The sequence below is a fragment of the Macrobrachium nipponense genome, chromosome 24 (genome assembly GCF_015104395.2).
Source record: "Macrobrachium nipponense isolate FS-2020 chromosome 24, ASM1510439v2, whole genome shotgun sequence".
NCBI classification, from domain to species: domain Eukaryota; kingdom Metazoa; phylum Arthropoda; class Malacostraca; order Decapoda; family Palaemonidae; genus Macrobrachium; species Macrobrachium nipponense.
In genome coordinates, this window is record NC_061091.1 from 7,633,378 (window position 1) to 7,651,834 (window position 18,457).

The following is an 18,457-nucleotide window of genomic DNA, read 5'->3' on the forward strand; positions in this document are numbered from 1 at the left end:
CCTGACAGTGTTTTGGGTACCAGTTTGTACAGATTTGTACAGGACTGCATTGAATTGGAAAATTCCCTTATGAGCCCTTTCTTTAACTGAAAATGAGGAATTCAGTTATTATTAATGATGTTGAAATATTACAAGCGTTATCTCTTTATGTGCACTGTTAATCATCAGTTTTGTGCTAAATCAAAATGTGTGACTATGGCATTTCATCAAAGTGGATATGAATACTTATACTTATGATGACTGCTAGTTGCTCAGTGTCTACTCTATTTAATGTTGGAATTTATTTATTATGCATATGGTACAAGAACATTTACTTCCATTGTTTTGAGGTTATATTCCTCAAGAATTAACTTGCTTGTTAAACTGAAATGCAGAGTGAAGTTTATCTTTATCGAGTACATACCAAATAAGGTAACCCTCGGAACTCCTTTACTTGAATGAAAGGTGAAGGATTAGAACCACATCACATATTACTGCTCATCGTGTGCGCTCAACTTGTCCTCATTGGCGGGATCGGATGGTTTGTCTTGTCCGTCTTGCAAACCGCGGCTCCGGGAAAAGCGGTGGAATGATAATATGTGGACTTTTTTCTTGGAGCCACACGTAGCAGAGACACACAGCTCCCAACCAAAGACTAACATGCTCAGTGCTGTTCCTGAAAAAAAAAAAAAAAAAAAAAAAAAAAATATATATATATATATATATATATATATATATATATATATATATAATATATATATATATATATATATATATATATATTTCCATATACAAATTAAGATCTATCTTGGTATTTGTCTATACAGGATCATTGAAAAATGAAATATTATTATCATTTGAGAGAAAAAAGGTTTTGAACTGAATTTTTGAAACTGTAGGGGGAAAGTGATATAAAACATTATCCTAGAGAGTGACATATTACTGTAATTTTGAGAAAAATTGCTTTTATTATGGGCTATTTCCTAAGGATCGCATTGATGATTTTTCAGATTTTGTATCTTGAAGGAATTACATGAAAGAATAGATAATTTCTTTCTTTTACTGATTCTACGTGATTGTAATGTATTGGGTCAAAACATGTGTGTACCTACTAATGAGCAATTTTTAAACGTATTGATACATTAGTAATGTATTGGTACATTAGTAGTGTACCTACTAATGAGCAATTTTTAAACGTGCTTTCCATAAGCGAAAAACATTATGCTGTTATATAAAAAATGAAGTACAAACAATGCAAAACTCATTATCTGATGACTTAAATGTTTACCTAAGATAAGCCTAGGGCAGCAAATCTTCAAATAATGACGTTCTTGTTCATGGGAGGAAAGACCAGCGCTGGAATTTTCAATACAAATGGAAACTGAGAAAATATATTTCCTTTCTAGATATAGGAATTTACCACGACTGATTCATGATTACCTTAGTAACTTGAATTAAAACTGGTAATGTGGAGGCACATCATTGGTCTAGGCTGGGGGCTCAACTTGTGAAGGAATGCTCGATGGAGCTACAGTAGTAACGGTAGCCATGAATCAGTTTTTTCCTTTGCTTCGGAACGGTATTTATTTTTGGCCTGGATTAACTACTGTTCAAACTGGTCAAACAAATAAACACAGATAATAGAAAATTAAAATTAAGGAAGAACCACAGAAATAATCAAGTAAGAAAAGTGAAAATGAACAACGAGAAATAAAGATGACGAAATACCTCCCAAGTATATGGCAAAGACTCCATAGAAATCGGGTAAGGCCATAGCGCGCTGAGTGTCGGAGAATCCCGACCCGATCGGTTTCAAGCACTCGGTGGCGTTTCGGACGCGCCAGCGAAACTTTTGGTCGATGATCCCAGACTCTTGGAGTCTTCTGACACTGCGGGGAGAACAGAGAGAGAGAGAGAGAGAGATCAATTTCAAGAAATGTGAGAGTATTTGCATGTATACTATTCACCTCGCTATCTTGCCTCTGTCTACCTTCTTATCAGTCTTATTTTTCACAACTTCCAAATCATGTAATAGAGAACGGTTAAACGGAGGCTCTCATGCACTGGTTTAGGCCTGCTTTGACGGGTAATTTTTCAATATAAAGAGGGAAATATTGCATCTTATTCGTTTTATCTGGAATGCAGAGGACCTCTCAGCATAACACACACGCACACACACACACACACACACACACACACATATATATATATATATAGTGCTTAAAAATTTCAGAGGTACAGTATAGCTTTGTTCATAATATAGTTTCTCATAATGTATAACTACATATTAATGCTATATGAAAGTATTTGAAATTTCTTGTGTAATCGTCTCTTCCTGGCACTACGAGATGTTGTGTATATTGCTAAACTAAGCAAAATAGTGGTACAATAAATTCCAGAAGTGAAAAGTGAAGCGCAACACGCAGCTGAAAAACTTATCTTTATTCTACAGTGAAAGCTCTATCAAGCAAAATAAAGCTAACATATGATGCACAAATATCAAATCTATTAACGATCATAAGAAAAAATTACGGTAATAGTAATTATTTCAAAGAATGGTAATTACTTCAATCTAAAGAACGAAAGAATTTGAAATTTTCGTTCAACATAGGATTACCAGCATTACCAATGTATATTTCGAGCAATGTGGAAACAAATATTTAATATTATAGTGTATTATCAATTATTTTAGCGAAGATGCATAAAACCATGCATGTATTACTAGAATGTAAAGAGAAAATCTTCGCAATATTAAACGTAATCATCAGTGAATGCACCTAGATTCAACAGAGAGGTTGGGTTTGGTTGGTAGTTCTGATTTTAGCTTCTTGGACCGAGCATAAAACACCGTCTTCGAGAAAGGCTCTAACTGCTGCTGCTGCTACCTTCAGGTAACTATATAGTCCTATACTCTGTTTTTTTCCATCTGTCCATCCGCCCGTGGTGTTTGCGCATGGTAACACTGCGTCCAGGGCTTTAAATAATATCCTATTTCTAATATTAACGGTGTAATTCGCATACAGTAAATTATTAAAACACTTTTCAGTCGCAAATGTACACCCAGATATCCTTTTATTTACCTAAAACTTACACATAGCGTAACTATTTAAGGCGGATGGATAGATGGAAAAAAACAGTATAGTTCCCAGCATACCAAGGCTTACAATGCAGGGCCACTGTCTGTTATTTAGGCAAAGATAGAACCATGAGAACTGATACCAGGACCTGTCCTTGCATTGGGAAACGGACTCGCTATATGAAAAATAAGAAAGACGGTCGCAAGCAACCAGAACACCCGTAAAATCACCACCTGGTTAAGTAAGGGAGACGACAGACACACCCCCCCCCCCCCCATCTCTGTCTCTAACCACAATCCTAACTCCAACTTTTTCACTTCAACCTTTTACCTCAAATCTTCTAATCATATTCCAACCGTGAAATTTAAGACTGAAATTGCGTAAGTGGGAGTATCATAAGGGAGTGATATCACCCAAATTCATATTTCGACGGGCAACCAGTAATCAATCAGTTCGATTCAGTCAAGCGTTATTGTATAACAGAAATTCATCAGTTTTTTTTGGGAAAAAAAAAAAAAAAAAAAAAAAATTTTATATATATATATATATATATATATATATATATATATATGTGTGTGTGTGTGTGTGTGTGTGTGTGTGTGTAGCCTACTATATATAAGAATCACTCGAGCATGACCAATAGGCCTAGTGCTCGATTCTTAAAACCGGCCTCTGGTTATTCTTGACTATACTTTGTTTTTTCCATCTGTCTACCCGCCTGTGGTGTTTGCGTATGGTAACACTGTGTCCCAGGCTTTAGATAGGTTCGCTATGTGCAAGTTTTAGGTAAATAAAAGGATATCTGGGTGTACATTTGAAACTGAAAAGTGTTTTAATAATGTACTGTATGCAAATTACACCGTTAATATTCGAAATAGGATATTGTTATTATTGTTGAATGTAAGCTGAATGTAACTACTATCTAAAGTCCGGGACACAGTGTTACCATACGCAAACACCACAGGCGGGTGGACAGATGGAAAAAACAGTATAGATAAAAAGGTCCTGAGAGAGAGAGAGAGAGAGAGAGAGAGAGAGAGAGAGAGAGAGAGAGAGAGAGAGGAGATACTTGAATTAAAGTAATGCTCAACAAGCATATTCACACTCCGGATCGTATGGACAAGAATAGTCTCAATTATGCACTGGAAAAAAAAGGTGGTAACCTACGAAAATACTTGTTTGGTGAGACCCTGAACGCCCTTCCACATGCAAAATTTTGCACAATTGAGAAATTCGATGAAATTATTAAATAACAAACTGGAAAATATATTTCTTTGATTCTTGAAATAGGCCTAACCATGTAGCTAATGCTAAACGCGCATGTAACGGATTTTCTTTTTTTTTTTTTACACCAACTTGTGTCTTATTTATGTTTCATTTAATCAGATGTTAAACTTCTTTGTGCTTTATCAAAAGAAATCACAATGACTTTCGATATGAAGTTATAAAAGTAGAAAGTTAATTTACAAATCACATTAGGCCAATGCTTATGCAATATGCACTCGGTTCCTACTGCCACTCAATGGTGAACACTCGATATCACACATTAAGAGCCGCAGATGTTTCTACGGGGAATTTTTGTTTGTTTGAGGGGGGATTATCTTTTTTTTTTCTTTTAATAAACAATTATTGAACTGACATTGACCATTCACTGGGGAAATACCTTCTGTGGTTCTACAGTTAATCATTGATACTTATTATCAGATGAAGAAGATGACAGTAATTGGAATAAAATATACTAACTGGCAACCCACTGTCCACAAGGGTTTCTAAAGAAGTAGATCAATTTTGAACTTTGTCGCTTCACTTCTGGAACTTACCGTACTAGTAATTTCTTATCAAAACTTCTTGGTACTACTGCTAAATATCAAGTGTAGCTACTCATTAGAAATGCTTTTTTTTTTTTTTAACACTGAATATGCACGAACAACAAACAGGTTTACTAGTTTTGTGTAATGGACATCACCAACATTTATAGCTTGCAAAACTAACACCCTTAAAATCGATAAGAAAAGGAAGCTTTGGATTTACATGTCGTCCACTTTCGGCCTCATGGTTGATCCTTTTGGATATCCGAAAGAGAGGCTCGTTGTTCGCAGTACGCCGTCTTCGATGATATAGGATTGACAATACCCTTTCTGAAAAAAGAAGAAACTCGGTGAGAACAGATTTGCAAATATGAAAGATATGAAGTATTTGTTTCCTGACAAATGAGTCTAACTTCTAGGGACAGCCACTTCTCACCTGAAGGCAACCTACTGTACGAAGTCGGTGACGTTCAGTTGATGGTTTATTATTGAGCTAAGCTCTTCTCAACAATAATGAATTCTGGTCTATAATTAAAAGCAATAGATTGGTGAAAATCTGCTGAAGTTTCAAAGTATTTAAAGCAAGGGAAAGATTTGTAGTTAGACGTAGTTCAGTGGGCGGCCACCATGGTGGCCGCGGCGCTGCTTTCAGCCGGCAGTCAAACGCCGGGAACCGCGGGAGTTGAATAGTCTCTTTGTGTGTTCTGTAAGTTTTTTCGTTCATTATCTTCACAATGGTTCATAGTGCAACTTACGTCACAAAGATGGTTGAAGGAAGTCTTCAAGAGAACCTGCAATAACGTTCCACCGGTAGGCAAAGTATACTGAATTTTATTTATCCACAATTTTGTACTTAGCATTTATGGCTTCTTGGTAGACCTATAGCATGGTGTGTTAACGTGTCACATTTTCATCCATATTACTGTGGCACATCACTACAGTGACGATTTAAGCTTTGCAATCAGAACATCATTAATCTTATATATATTGCATAATGTAAACATAAATCTTGCTCGTTATTAGAAATGTTTAGTAGTATGTAGGCCTAGGCCTATAGGTTTGCTGGTTGAGACAACTGGTCTCGTCTTTTGAACATGTTACCGTGGTGTTTAAGTACACATGCTGTATTTTGTCGTCCATTATGAATTCGTTGCAGTAAGTAGGCATGCAGGATACTGTCTATATCATTTTTTTTTTTTAGCTTTAGACATAGTCAGCCTAAGAGATGTTGAACAAAAAGCAATCTTTCAAAACGGTTTATCAACGAAATTTCCAGAGTACTTCAGGACGACGTAAACATACCGTAGAAAGTAACGAATATTATTCTGTTGAACGTAAAATTACCTGTGCCTTTCATGTGTAAAAAAACTAGTTTAATTTGTTTTCATCAAAAGATATGTCACACAAATTGATAATAGCAAGAAAATTAGGCCTATTCCTTGAACAACTCATTTGGTATGATGCTATACCATTTAAACATAGTTTTAGAACAACCGAAGTTCGAATACATGAAAATAACCAAGTTATCGAATCGTGCCAGGGGAAAAAAGTTAACCGTTAATGGCAGTAACAAGGGCTTTAAAGGAGTCTTGGTCGAACAACGCTAGAAACAAGATATGAAAATGTAGGTCACTTCACCTACCAAACTGGTATATATCAGTCCTGGCCTGGTTAACCTTCGGGAGAAGATGTCACGGCAATTCGTCGACGGTTTTTTGTTTTTTGTTCTATAGTAATCCTATAAATAGATGTAGTCAATCAAAACACAATTTTGGGTTGTTTTTTTAAAATTTTATGTAACGTATCCTATAAAAAAAAAATTCATGATGTTACCTGATTAGCATGAACTGTGAAATACATCGTATTGAAACTGAAAGCTCGATCAAGTTATACTGTCAGTCTCGCGTAAATGGAAATAAACATTCAAAACCATTTATACCTGATCTTGTGTATTCTATCTCATGTCATTTTAGATTTTTGATTTATTAGAGATTATGACAGATATCGCACTATTTTCTTCTAAAGATGGGCCGCTACTAGCTGGGGGTGATTAAGCATTTGTATTAGGCGCTATGCCAAAAAAAAATTGTTGGTTTCCAGTCACACACACACACGTGTGTGTGTGTGTGTGTGTATATATATATATATATATATATATATATATATGTATAATATATATATATATATATATATATATATATATATATATGTATATATTATATATTTATATGTATATATATATATATATATATATATATATATCTATATATATATAGATATATAATATGTGTGTTGTGTTAATATATAATATATATATATACTATATTATATAATATATATATATGTATATATAGTATATATAATAATATATATATATATATTATATATATATAGATTGTGTTGATGTGGGTGGGTGTTTGTTTGTGTATGTGTGTGTGTACGTACGTTCCCTTTGGGTTAGAAGCATTAGGAGGAGAATGTAGATTTAAACTAGAATCTGTGTGCTAGAAAGTTCTAGTTAGATCAAGCGAAGTTAGCTGGCGATGGGAAGGACTTGGGGTTTGAAATGAAGGAAAGTGAACGGGAAGTTCACGTCTGGAGCTACCCCATAGTTGTAGAAAATTGTTTGAGAAAATTATCACAACAACAACAACAATGATGCCAGGTATAAGAAAATACAACGGTTTTTAAAACAGCATTAACTGTAACGATAAACGTGTGAATTATGAAGAAAATATGATTGCCACCAAATAGGAAAAGAGCAGCAGTGTTATCATCGTTAGTAGTAGGACTTAATTAACCTGGGTAAACACGTTGTTGAGAGAATCGTAGACTTCGAACTTAAGAAACATCAGCAAACGCTAGAAAATCCTTAAAAATAATAAAGATTCTCGAGAAGAGACGCACATAAGTCTATAATTCTGGGTGAAGATTCTCGAGGAGAGACGCATATAAATCTATAAGTCTAGGCGGAGATTCTCGACAAGGAGCGATAAGTCCATAAGTCTATTTGACGCACATAAGTCTAGGCGAAGGTTGTCGAAATTTGACGCACAAAAGTCTATAAGTCTAGGCAAAGATTTTCGAAATTTGACACTAAGTCTGGGCGAAACTTCTCGAAAAGAGACGCACATGAGTCTATACGTCTAAGCAAAGGGTCTCGAAATTTGACACACTAAGCATAGGCGAAACTTCTCGAAGAGACGCATACGAGTCTGTAAATCTAAGCGAAGATTCTCGAAATTTGACACACTAAGCATAAGCGAAACTTCTCAAAGAGATGCACATGAGTCTTTAAGTCTAGGCGAAGATTCTCGAAATTTGACGCACATAAGTCTAGGCGAAGCCTCTCGTAAAGAGACGCACATGAGTATCAGTTTCGTCGAAGAATTTTGAAATTTGACGCTAAGTCTATAAGTCGAGGCAAAAATTCTCGAAATTTGATGCACTAAGTCTAGGCGAAACTTCTCCAAAAGAGACGCACATGACTAGGCGAAGGTTCTCGAAATTTGGCACTCATAAGTGTATAAGTTTAGGTGAAGACTCACGAAAAGAGACGCACATATGTGTATAAATCTAGGCCAAGATTCCGGAAAAGAGATTCTCATAAGTCTATAAGTCCAGGCAAAGCTTCTGAAAAAGAAGGCGAAGATTCTCGATATTTAACGCACTTAGTCTATAAGTCTAGGCGAAGCTTCTGTAAGAGGCGCACATAAGTCTATAAGTCTTGGCGAAGATTCTCAAGATTTGACGTCTATAAGTCTAAGTGAAGATTCTCGAGAAGAGATGTACATAAGTCGAGGCGAAGCTTCTGTAAGAGAGATGCACGTAAGTGTATAAGTCTAAGCGAAGCTTTTAGAAAAGAGATGTTTATGTCTGGGCGAAGATTTTCGAGATTCGACGCACATAAGTCTATAAGTCAAGGCAAAGCTTCTGGAAAAGATGCACGAAGTCTATAAGTGTAGGTGAAGCTTCTGGAAAAGAGACATAAGTCTAGGCAAAGATTTTCGAAATTTTACGCACATATAAGAGACGCATATAGTAAGTCTAGACGTAGCTTCTCAAAAAAAGAAAGAAAGAAAAAAAAAGCTATGCGCGTAAGTCTCTAAGTCGGTATTTCTACAGAAGCAGTCCGCACGGACTGCAAGGAACGTAACCGCGGATACGACATCCACTAGGGATTGGGGCGTCCAATGTATTTCGCCGTGTTTAGTACTGGCCCCTGGCGGGTTAATTACAGTCGTCCGAATAAATATTACTTAAAAATCTTGTTCAGTAGGTAAAACTGCATAGAAAAACAGCAACTGCCATAGTCTAGGCCGCCGCGGATAAGTACCCTAGATCTACCTCTAAGTCTAGCCAAAGATTCTCTAAAAGAGATGCACATTAGTCTTAGGCGAGGAACCTCCGCCCGACAACTCACTTGAGAGTAGTCGTGGTGTAAGTAATAGATGACTGCTCCCCTCACATCGACCACGCCCCATTTCCCTTCGTAGAGTCCTTCGGGTCCTTCCGTAATGTTCCTCGTCAGGATGATGTTCTTCCTGACGGCGGCCAGCTTCGATCCTTCCTCAGCATTCTTCAGGAACAAGATGAAGAATTATCTCCAAGATTATGAGGACTAATGGCAACAGATTCAAAATAATAAGGTTAAAAAAATTAATTTTTTGGTCAGTAAATGATAACAGAAATTGGTAGACTATTCTTAGAAATATAGTTTATACATATTCGTATTTTGTATAGGATAAAGAAAACATTTATAAAATATGAGAGAGAAAATCCACAACAAAATAGATTTCATCATAGATACAATTATATATTTTTAGATGCTTATTATAATGTAAAATAAACACTGCATTGAGTTAATTCACCGACAGATCCTTTCCTGTTCCTGTTGTGACTGGATGACAAAGACTGATCATGGCCAACAGACACAAAAAATTGAATGGTAACTTAATTATGTCAACTTGAAATTCAGATTGGGCTGACAGCTAGAAAAAAAGAAGTGATATACATTCAATGCCTCGTTGAACCGACTTCCTTTGGGAGCCCACACGAGGAAGTTTGTCTTCGCCAGTCCCCAGAAATCGTTGAAAGGTAAAACGACTTTTGGCGTGATGAGGATGGCTCGCAGGTTGGAGCAGTAGTAGTTGGACAAAATGAATGCCATGAGAAGCCACATGGCTCCGAAGACCCTCACGGAGTCACCCTTGGGCTCCCATTCTGGCGCTGAAACAAAACATGAAAGAAAATTTAGATTTGCTGTCACGTTTTATAAATCTTTATAAACAAGATTACAAAAACTGCAAGACAGGATTCTTTCTATTAGGATAATAGCTTAAAATTTCACTAACTATTCGAAAACTTGCTATTTTGGTGAGCTAATAATAAAGATATTCATTATTATGAAAGTCAAAACTTCATAAGTTTTACGCAAAAATGAGTACAGAATTTAGCTTACCTTGTCCCATAAGGTTGCCGAAAGACCATTGGTAGTGATGAAATCCAACTGAATCAAACTGACTTTTCTTCTTACTGTATGTATATGGAGGCAGGAAAATAATCATGGTAAAGCGTGTTCCACTTTAGTGTTAACTTGGACGGAATATTGACTTGAAATATAAAGAATAAAAAAGTAGGATCGCGGGAGATAGGAATTTAATTAAAAGAACTACTGCTTGCAAATTCAAATAAAAATCCAAGGGGTCTACTTTTCTTAAGCCGGACTCACACTGAGGATGACTGTAAATGTGACTTATCACCACTCATGAAGTCTCTTGTAATCAAGTTCGTCTCCATGCAGTTCAGAATTTCAGGGTCACGCCCACTTACGTTACTGACCCCTGGCCCACAAGAAATACCTTAGGAATTTAAGTATTAGTCTCTTATTATTCAACTAAAAAGCAACTTTTGCCTATTTCTATTTCACCGTTGTTCATATTCCCCATTGTATGACAATTTCACTAGGCTTACACAGAAGTCTGCCCCAAAAAATCCCATTCCTCCAATGACGTGGGTCTGTGGTTGACCGAATACAAGTTATTCAAGCCATTGTTAAATTCCTTCATGCCTAGCACAGAGCTACAACATCATCTTCAAGATTAAAAAAAAAAGCTTTGAAACAGTAACTGGTGCAGCTTCAACCTGCAACAATCACAAACTATGATAATTCTTTTATGGAGGTGAATGAGACTAGATGTCACCCTTGTTACCAAAAGTCACACTCTATAAATGTTCAAGAGCAGTTTTTAAGTAATCTTGCAGTAGGTCCAAAATAGATCTGCCTGTCTGTCTGTCACCCTATTCCCCTTTTGTAAAAACCGTGTATTGATTTAAGTGAAGGCAACATGCCAGTCTTACCTTACTTATGATTAATGTATTTTCATGACTTGTCTAAAGGTAAATCTAATTTATAGCTGTTGTCTTGTCGAAGAAAAGTCTCTTAAAGTTTTTGATAGCCAACTTTATAATAAGGTCTTCAATAATCTACACGAAGTTCAGTAAAACCAGGAAGCTGCATCACATTTCTTTGTTTTGATATTGCGATATGCTTTTTTTGCAACATGAATGAAAAGAAGCTTGATTTCCTTTCTACTTACCTAGGAGGGAGATTTGACGTCATAACAATCCAGTTGTGGATGAACTGCACGACACTTATCACTGCACAGGCTGTTAAAAGCATCGTCAGGACTCCTATCCATGTCTGGTCGAAAACAATAGAAAATTTATGTAATTTTTGTAGAAAATAAATGGAAATTCCTATAAATTTACATATAAAACGTTTATATTGTTGAAATATTTCTCGAATCTGGGAAAGAGAGCCACCGAGGCATAAGATTTCATTGCAAAACAACGATAGACATTTTCAAGATAAAGCAAAGAACTTTTAGATACATGCTGACTAACAACTTGAATGTCGTTTTGCTAAAAATAATTATGAATCGAACTATTTTGATGCTCAAAATTTCATTCCCTTAATTTCGCAAGTATAGCAGATGTCATCTCATTTTCACCAAAACAGTGTTTAAGCTTTTTATGAGTGTTCCAAATTTTTGTATGGAAAGTCGAACAGCCCATTATATAATTCTCGTAAGACCTTTTAGAAAATCCTATATTTTGCGTTAGATTAAATTAGCCAGAAACCTTTGTTTAGTGTTTAAGATACACGTACTTCTGAAATTTGAAGGTGTTACCAACTGTCCGAAAGAATTGATTGATAGGAAAGAGGCAAACGTTCTGTCATATTTTAATAGTTTAGAGAAAATTGTTGGCAAAGATTAATTTATATATCGTCATACAAATTTACATGCTGGGTGTAGGTCCTGACCGGTTTCGACTGTATTTCTAAGCCACTGAGGAAGAATTGATACATAGTGGCAGAAATTCATAATATATATGCTAGGAAGACATAACGAACGAACATACAGCATGTTGGAAACTAAATATCCATACCTGACAGATGTCAGAGTAATGAGCATAAGTAATGTCTCCCTAGCATATATAATGCAAATTTCTACCACTATGTATCAGTCCTTCCCCAGTGGCTTCGAAATACAGTCGAAACCTGTCAGGACTTACACCCAGTTATGTGAATCTGTATAACGATATATAAATTAATCTTTGACAACAATTTTCTTTTAAACTACTAAAATGTGACAGAATTTTCCAGTATACGACAGCATGCTAAAAATGCAAAATGAATATTGAATACAATCAATTAAAAATTTTATCGAGGTCTCGTTCCCCCCAGCAGCTGGCAATCAAACGCCTTCACCCCTCTCTTCCCAGCCTAAGTTTACCGTAGACTTTTAACGTTTATTTCCACTTAAATGTTAATACCTTTCTCCTGGCATTCTAAACTGAATGTTTTGTCTTTGTTTTTAGCGTATCTTTTTTTATTCCATTAATTTGCAAAACTATGCCAGCAACTTTTCATTGCATTTTGAAAAATACTTTCGAAAGCGTTTCGGGCAGAACCAGTTCCCAGAAAACTGACAGAAAAGGCACAATTTTAGCTCCACCGTCCAATGGAAAACTTCTGTGAAAACGTGAACGTAGTCTTACATTATAATGGAAAGGTTTGATGAAACCAGTAACGTCGTGTCCCAGAACAGGCCTTTTAAAAGCTACGGTCTGATCGTTGATGTAGACAGGGGTGCCGAAGTCTATGGCTTTCGTCCTTTTGACCGACATTGAGTAGACTGTAGCTGACATAGAGGCCTCCTGGCGAGTAGGTAGAAAGAACGGTATTAGGTCAGAGTGTCGAAAGACTTGTGTTGAAGGACAAAGTGTCGAACGGACAATGTGTCGAACAGACAAAGTGTCGAAATGACAAAGTCGAAGATAGAAAGTGAGAGAATTAAGTACCAAATTGTCTAATGACTGAAATTAGTTGTTATAAATTCTAGAGAGAGAGAAAGAGAGAATAACGTACCAAATTGTCTAACGACTGAAATTACTTGTTATCAACCTTTAGCTATACAACATTGTTTACACTGATATATCTTTTACGTATATACAGTATGCTTTCTGTTAGAGCTTCACTCACCAGTTAACTTCCTTCGAGATTCAAACGTTTCAATTCATTTCCATTCTACCAAACCCTCCATAATGGAAAATGGTGTAAAAATATATTCAACAACCCAGAATGTCAACACTTTCAGGTCCAATAGAAGATGGTTCTGTGATGGAACCTTCAAGTCGGCTTCTAATGGAAAACAACTATATACCATTCATGGTCTTATTGATCAAAATATGGCTTTACCGTTAGTGTACTGCATTACCGATAACAAAGATGAGACTACTTATTCCATTATTTTTGAGTTTTTGCATGAAAAGCAATTAAATCCTGCTTCCATTACTGCTGATTTTGAACGCTCGGCCATCAACCAAATGAGGATAATTTTCCCGGAAGCCACAATTTATGGATGTTTCTTTCACTTCGGGCGGTGTCTGTGGAGGAAAATCCAAGCCCTTGGGTTGCAGACATGGTATAACGAGCGCAATAATGCTCTTATTATAAAGCAAATACAGGCCCTCGCATTTGTTCCTCCCTGTGATGTTTGTGCCCTGTTCAATAAGTTGGAGTCTTTTGATGAAAAAACCGATGAAATATTAGGAGAATTTTTACAATATTTTGAAGCTACATGGCTGGGAATCGTTCAGAGGGGAAGGAGAAGAAAGCCATTGTATGAAATTGACTTATGGTCAATTCACGAAAGAGTGGCAAACGATTTCCCTTGGACCAATAACTCCGTTGAAGGTTGGCATAATGCATTTCATAGAAGAGTGAAGATTTGCCACCCTACAGAGGACAAGCTTTTACGAAAACTACGTATGGAGCAGCAGGCCAATACTGAAATGATTCTAGAGCAAATTCGACAAGGCAGAGATGTAAGAAAAAATATAAAAAATATGCTATCCTTAACTTGAGACTAAAAAGTATTTTTTATACATACGACGTCAATCTTGGATTAGAATATCTCAGAGCCATCGCTCACAATCTTTAAACAAATATTGATGCAAGTTTTTTTTTAATACATTAATATATTTGTATTTTCATATTTTATATTTTTTCATAAATAAAATTCTTAGTGGTTTTAAGCTGATATTGATGAATAATTGTAATTCTTTACTGATAAGTTTTTTTTAAACATCAATGCATTTGTATTTTCAAACTTATATTTTCACATAAATAAAAATTTTAATGCTTTTAGGCTAATATTGATAAAAAAATTTTTTTTAATACATCAATACATTTTATTTTCATATCTTATATTTCCTTATAAATAAAATTTTGAATACTTTACTTTTGTTTGAATGAGATCGAATGTAATTTTGATAACTAATTTGACAATTGGATGCTTTATTGTCTCTTTCTCTCTAGAATCAATATGTAAAGGATATATCAATGTAAACATTGTTATATAGTTAAAGGTTAATTTGATAACAACTAATTTCAGTCCGTAGTCAATTGGATACTTTTATCTCTCTCTCTCTCTCGTCTATCTCTTCTCTCTCTATCTCTCTCTCTCTCTCTCCTCTTCGGCTTTATCATTTGAGACTGGCAGTTCGACACTTTGTCTGTTCGACAGTTTGTCAGTTCGACACTTTGTCAGTTCGACACATTGTCCTTCGACACTCTGTCTTTCGACATTCTGTCCGCACACGGAAAGAACTCTGTGATTTCTATCATTTTGCATAAAAAAGGCTAATGTGGGTGAGGCAACTGGCTGGAGCTTTCCTTTTATTATTATTATATTATTGCTATTCATAAGATGAACCCTATTCATATGGAACAAGCCTAGAGGGGCCATTGACTTAAAATTCAAGTTTCCAAAGAGTATGGTGATTATTAGGAAGTAAGAGGAAATGAAGTGAAATAAAGAGTAAAGAGATCTCATCTACTGAAATTAAGTTAATAAATAGATGAAAATGTATTAAAATGCAAGGGGAATACTGTTAGGGTAGTAATGCATTGCATCTTCGCTTGAACTTAACTTAGAGAAGCGTCAGTGTAGTAAAAAAAAAAAAAATATGAATGTTGAAGACCCACCTCGAAGAGGGTAGTTTTGTTGTCAGGAGTAAAAAAAAGACGATTGAAAGGTGGAGAGAAATTCCGATTGTGAAATCTTGATAACAAGGGGAGGAGAGGTCTAGAAATCTCTGCCTTGATCGAGTTGCAGCGTTGGAAATAGTAACAAAATTCAGGAAGAGTGAGAGTGCATGGAAAACGGCGATGAATGGTGTTATTTATTTCAAGGGAGTTGATGTGATGCTGATAAAAAGATTTAAAGTAAATGTATTAAAAATTGTCGAAGTTTTTTTTTCCTGTTGTGTCCTTCATTCGGGTTGATGATGTTATGGTTGCTCTTGTTTCTTTTGAAACGTTTCCCTTTTAGTCTCTTTATTTACATTTCTGCTTAAAGGGAAACTAAGGTTTAAGTTGTTAGTAGTTATATTATTTCATATAGTTGTTTCATAAACATAAGTGCTTGTAGGTACCTTGACTCTTTTTTATGCTTTTATGATTGGCCTTTTATTTTGATGGAGTTCCGTAAAGAATCGACAATTCGACCCATTTGAAATCTTCATCTCAGTTCCTTCACTTATTTATCTGTAGGTCTTACCTCTGTCTGTTAAGAATATTTTTTTTTCACATAATACCTCTTAATATGTACCCAATAAGAAAGATTTTCCAAAGGGCTTTTACAGTTTTTAAGAATACTTGAGGGCCATTGACTACCACTGTTGATGAAATAGTTGTACAACTTTTATTTACAGAAAAGTGCTATTACTTCTTTTTCTTTAATGGTTTCATTATTACTTTTTGCTTCCCCTTTTGATTGTTTGGCATAGTTATTTTCTTTCTGACTTCCATTTGTTACTACTGTTCGTTCAAGAGCACTTGTTATTCATTGTTAATTTTTCCCCTGGCATATACCTTTCAGAGTTTGCGATGAATATCACTTTTGGTTAACGCCACTCAGACTTATCCACCTTTGTTTATAAGTGTTGCGTCTTGACACTTACCCCTCTGTGGAGTATTCCAATGGAGCCGCTCCATGACCCGTCAGGCAGTTCCATCCCCCAATCGGTGTCCTTCCCTCGCACGAGGTTGTAGCTGTGAAATCAATCGTGATAATCAAATCATTCATGAAGTTTCGTTCAAGATCTTACCACACTCATGTGCAGGTTATAAGAATCAGTCACTAGGTGGGCCGTGATGGGAGGCGGGTGATTGCAACCGTTGCGTGAAATATCTGCTTTACCTCTGTTGGCCTATCAGTTAATTAGTTACCTGAATGTTAGTTAGCTGTGATGGAGCTGGCTCCAGCCCCTCTAAATGGAAAAAGGCGTAGAGGTAACACTATATCAATATATAAAAATGCACATATTTTTGGCTCATGCAATGAGTATTCTGTCAATGTCTTCGTGTTAACAGTCAGCTTGTAAGAAAATGTCTCAAGAGGATTAAGCAATAATGATGTAGATCATTGGTGTACTTAATGCCTAATTCGCATTATTGCCAGACCTGGTCCAAACTTAACAAAGAAATCCTTCTGGCACATTTAGGACATTGGTAATTGTTTCAATTTTTAGTAAAAAAAAACACGAAATGAATCGTTACTACGCCAGCCTCCTCTCTGCAAAGATGATATATCTCTTTGTCTTTCCTGCCTTCCCCCGCGTACATCATCAGCCAACTGATCGCAGTACTTAATTCTAAGGGAAACTTATCCAGGTCGTGCTGTCTTGGACCTTAATCGAAACCGTCCCTCGCGCGTGTTAGAGGTATCCTATCACTACTTACCAAAAGCCCATCTTCTCAGCGATGATGTCCACTATGTCTATGATGCTCCCGACGACCTTGTATGGTGGTGTTGAATTCAAGAAGATAGTGTATGGATTCCACTGCAATCGAAAAATGTCATTGCTATAGAGAGGTTTATTATCCTCTATTATTATTCAGAAGATGAACTCTATATATGAAAAGTCATATGCTGTAGAGAAAATAAATATTTGCATATATATTTATCTATAGATATATCAAGCCATACATGAATTTAATTACATGCATGCAGAGAATCAGGTAAGGGCAGAAAAACAAAGTTGATCGGGAACTTCTGAACAGCAGAGCATTAATAAGCTGATTTCTTTAGCTTTGGTCTTCTTGGCTTACCAGATCCTACTACAGCAGAATTCTTTATTTAATTAATCAGAATTAGTGTCAGCTCACTATATTAATTTCTAAGGCAGAGGTCACAAGTGTTTAACTATTAGAAAAAAACATCAGTGCCATTTTACAAGACTTACTTCAGCAATGGTAAGGTTGAGGCATCCAGTAACATTTTCCCAGTCCATGGGGCCTTCTTCTGCCTCACCCTGTTCTGATTCAACACTGGCTCGCTCTTTGTCGACCACACCATCGTGAACTCCTTGAAATTGGTGTTGCTATTTTGTACCTATTGATTCGAATTTCATGGAATACTCTTAACTTACGCCCTTGACTAATGCAGTTCAGTCAGTATTATTGCCAGACACAAAATAACTATTCAGAAAACCAACGAACCGTTACTTTCTCAGTAAAAACCATCGACTTCCTTATTTTCTCTTTTGGGGAACTGGTTTATATCGTTATTTGAGATGGGCTAACAATTTCCAATAATTTGCATTTGGTATACAACACTTGAGTCTCAAGGAGGGAATTCCAGTTTGCAGTTATGATCGACTTGAAAGCAGTTTCTTGTTTAGCTTTAGGGTATTGGAGTAATTGCTTTTAAAACATGGAAGAAGTATACATTTTCAGATTTGTTAAACACATATATGTACCCCGCGCGCACACGTACAGACACACACATGTACATATATATATATATATATATATAATATATATATATATATATATATATATATGTGTGTGTGTTGTGTGTGTGTGTGTGTGTGTGTGTGTGTGTGTAAGTGTGAGCGTCTATGTACCAACATAAGTTATATTTACAAAACCAGTGAAAGGAAGCAGCCTAAGGAAACGTATTCAAGCAGTAGGGTCCCACCGTTTGGTGGCTTAGGGTATTCTGATCGTACTACAGTTGA

At 35.9% G+C, this 18,457-nt stretch overlaps 2 protein-coding genes across 3 annotated transcripts in view; one reads left to right on the plus strand and one right to left on the minus strand.

The window, feature by feature from the left end:
• The window catches only part of LOC135205412 (glutamate receptor 4-like), an 18,478-nt gene extending 282 nt beyond the window's left edge, over positions 1-18,196 (minus strand). The window contains exons 1-11 of the mRNA XM_064235952.1: positions 17,681-18,196; positions 17,178-17,278; positions 16,397-16,487; positions 12,929-13,087; positions 11,464-11,567; positions 10,326-10,399; positions 9,879-10,093; positions 9,288-9,443; positions 5,088-5,194; positions 1,708-1,868; positions 1-655 (exon numbers count right to left, since the gene is read on the minus strand). The exon at positions 1-655 is cut by the window's left edge and continues 282 nt beyond it. Of these exons, the coding sequence (XP_064092022.1) occupies positions 471-655; positions 1,708-1,868; positions 5,088-5,194; positions 9,288-9,443; positions 9,879-10,093; positions 10,326-10,399; positions 11,464-11,567; positions 12,929-13,087; positions 16,397-16,487; positions 17,178-17,278; positions 17,681-17,728 (1,401 nt within the window). The 5' untranslated portion in view covers positions 17,729-18,196 and the 3' untranslated portion in view covers positions 1-470. The remainder of the gene's footprint in view (positions 656-1,707; positions 1,869-5,087; positions 5,195-9,287; positions 9,444-9,878; positions 10,094-10,325; positions 10,400-11,463; positions 11,568-12,928; positions 13,088-16,396; positions 16,488-17,177; positions 17,279-17,680) is intronic.
• LOC135205409 (uncharacterized) overlaps positions 5,528-18,457 on the plus strand; it is a 155,540-nt gene continuing 142,610 nt past the window's right edge. For both annotated transcript variants that reach the window (XM_064235941.1, XM_064235938.1), the window contains exon 1: positions 5,528-5,674. The gene's annotated coding sequence lies outside the window, so the exon portion shown is untranslated. The remainder of the gene's footprint in view (positions 5,675-18,457) is intronic.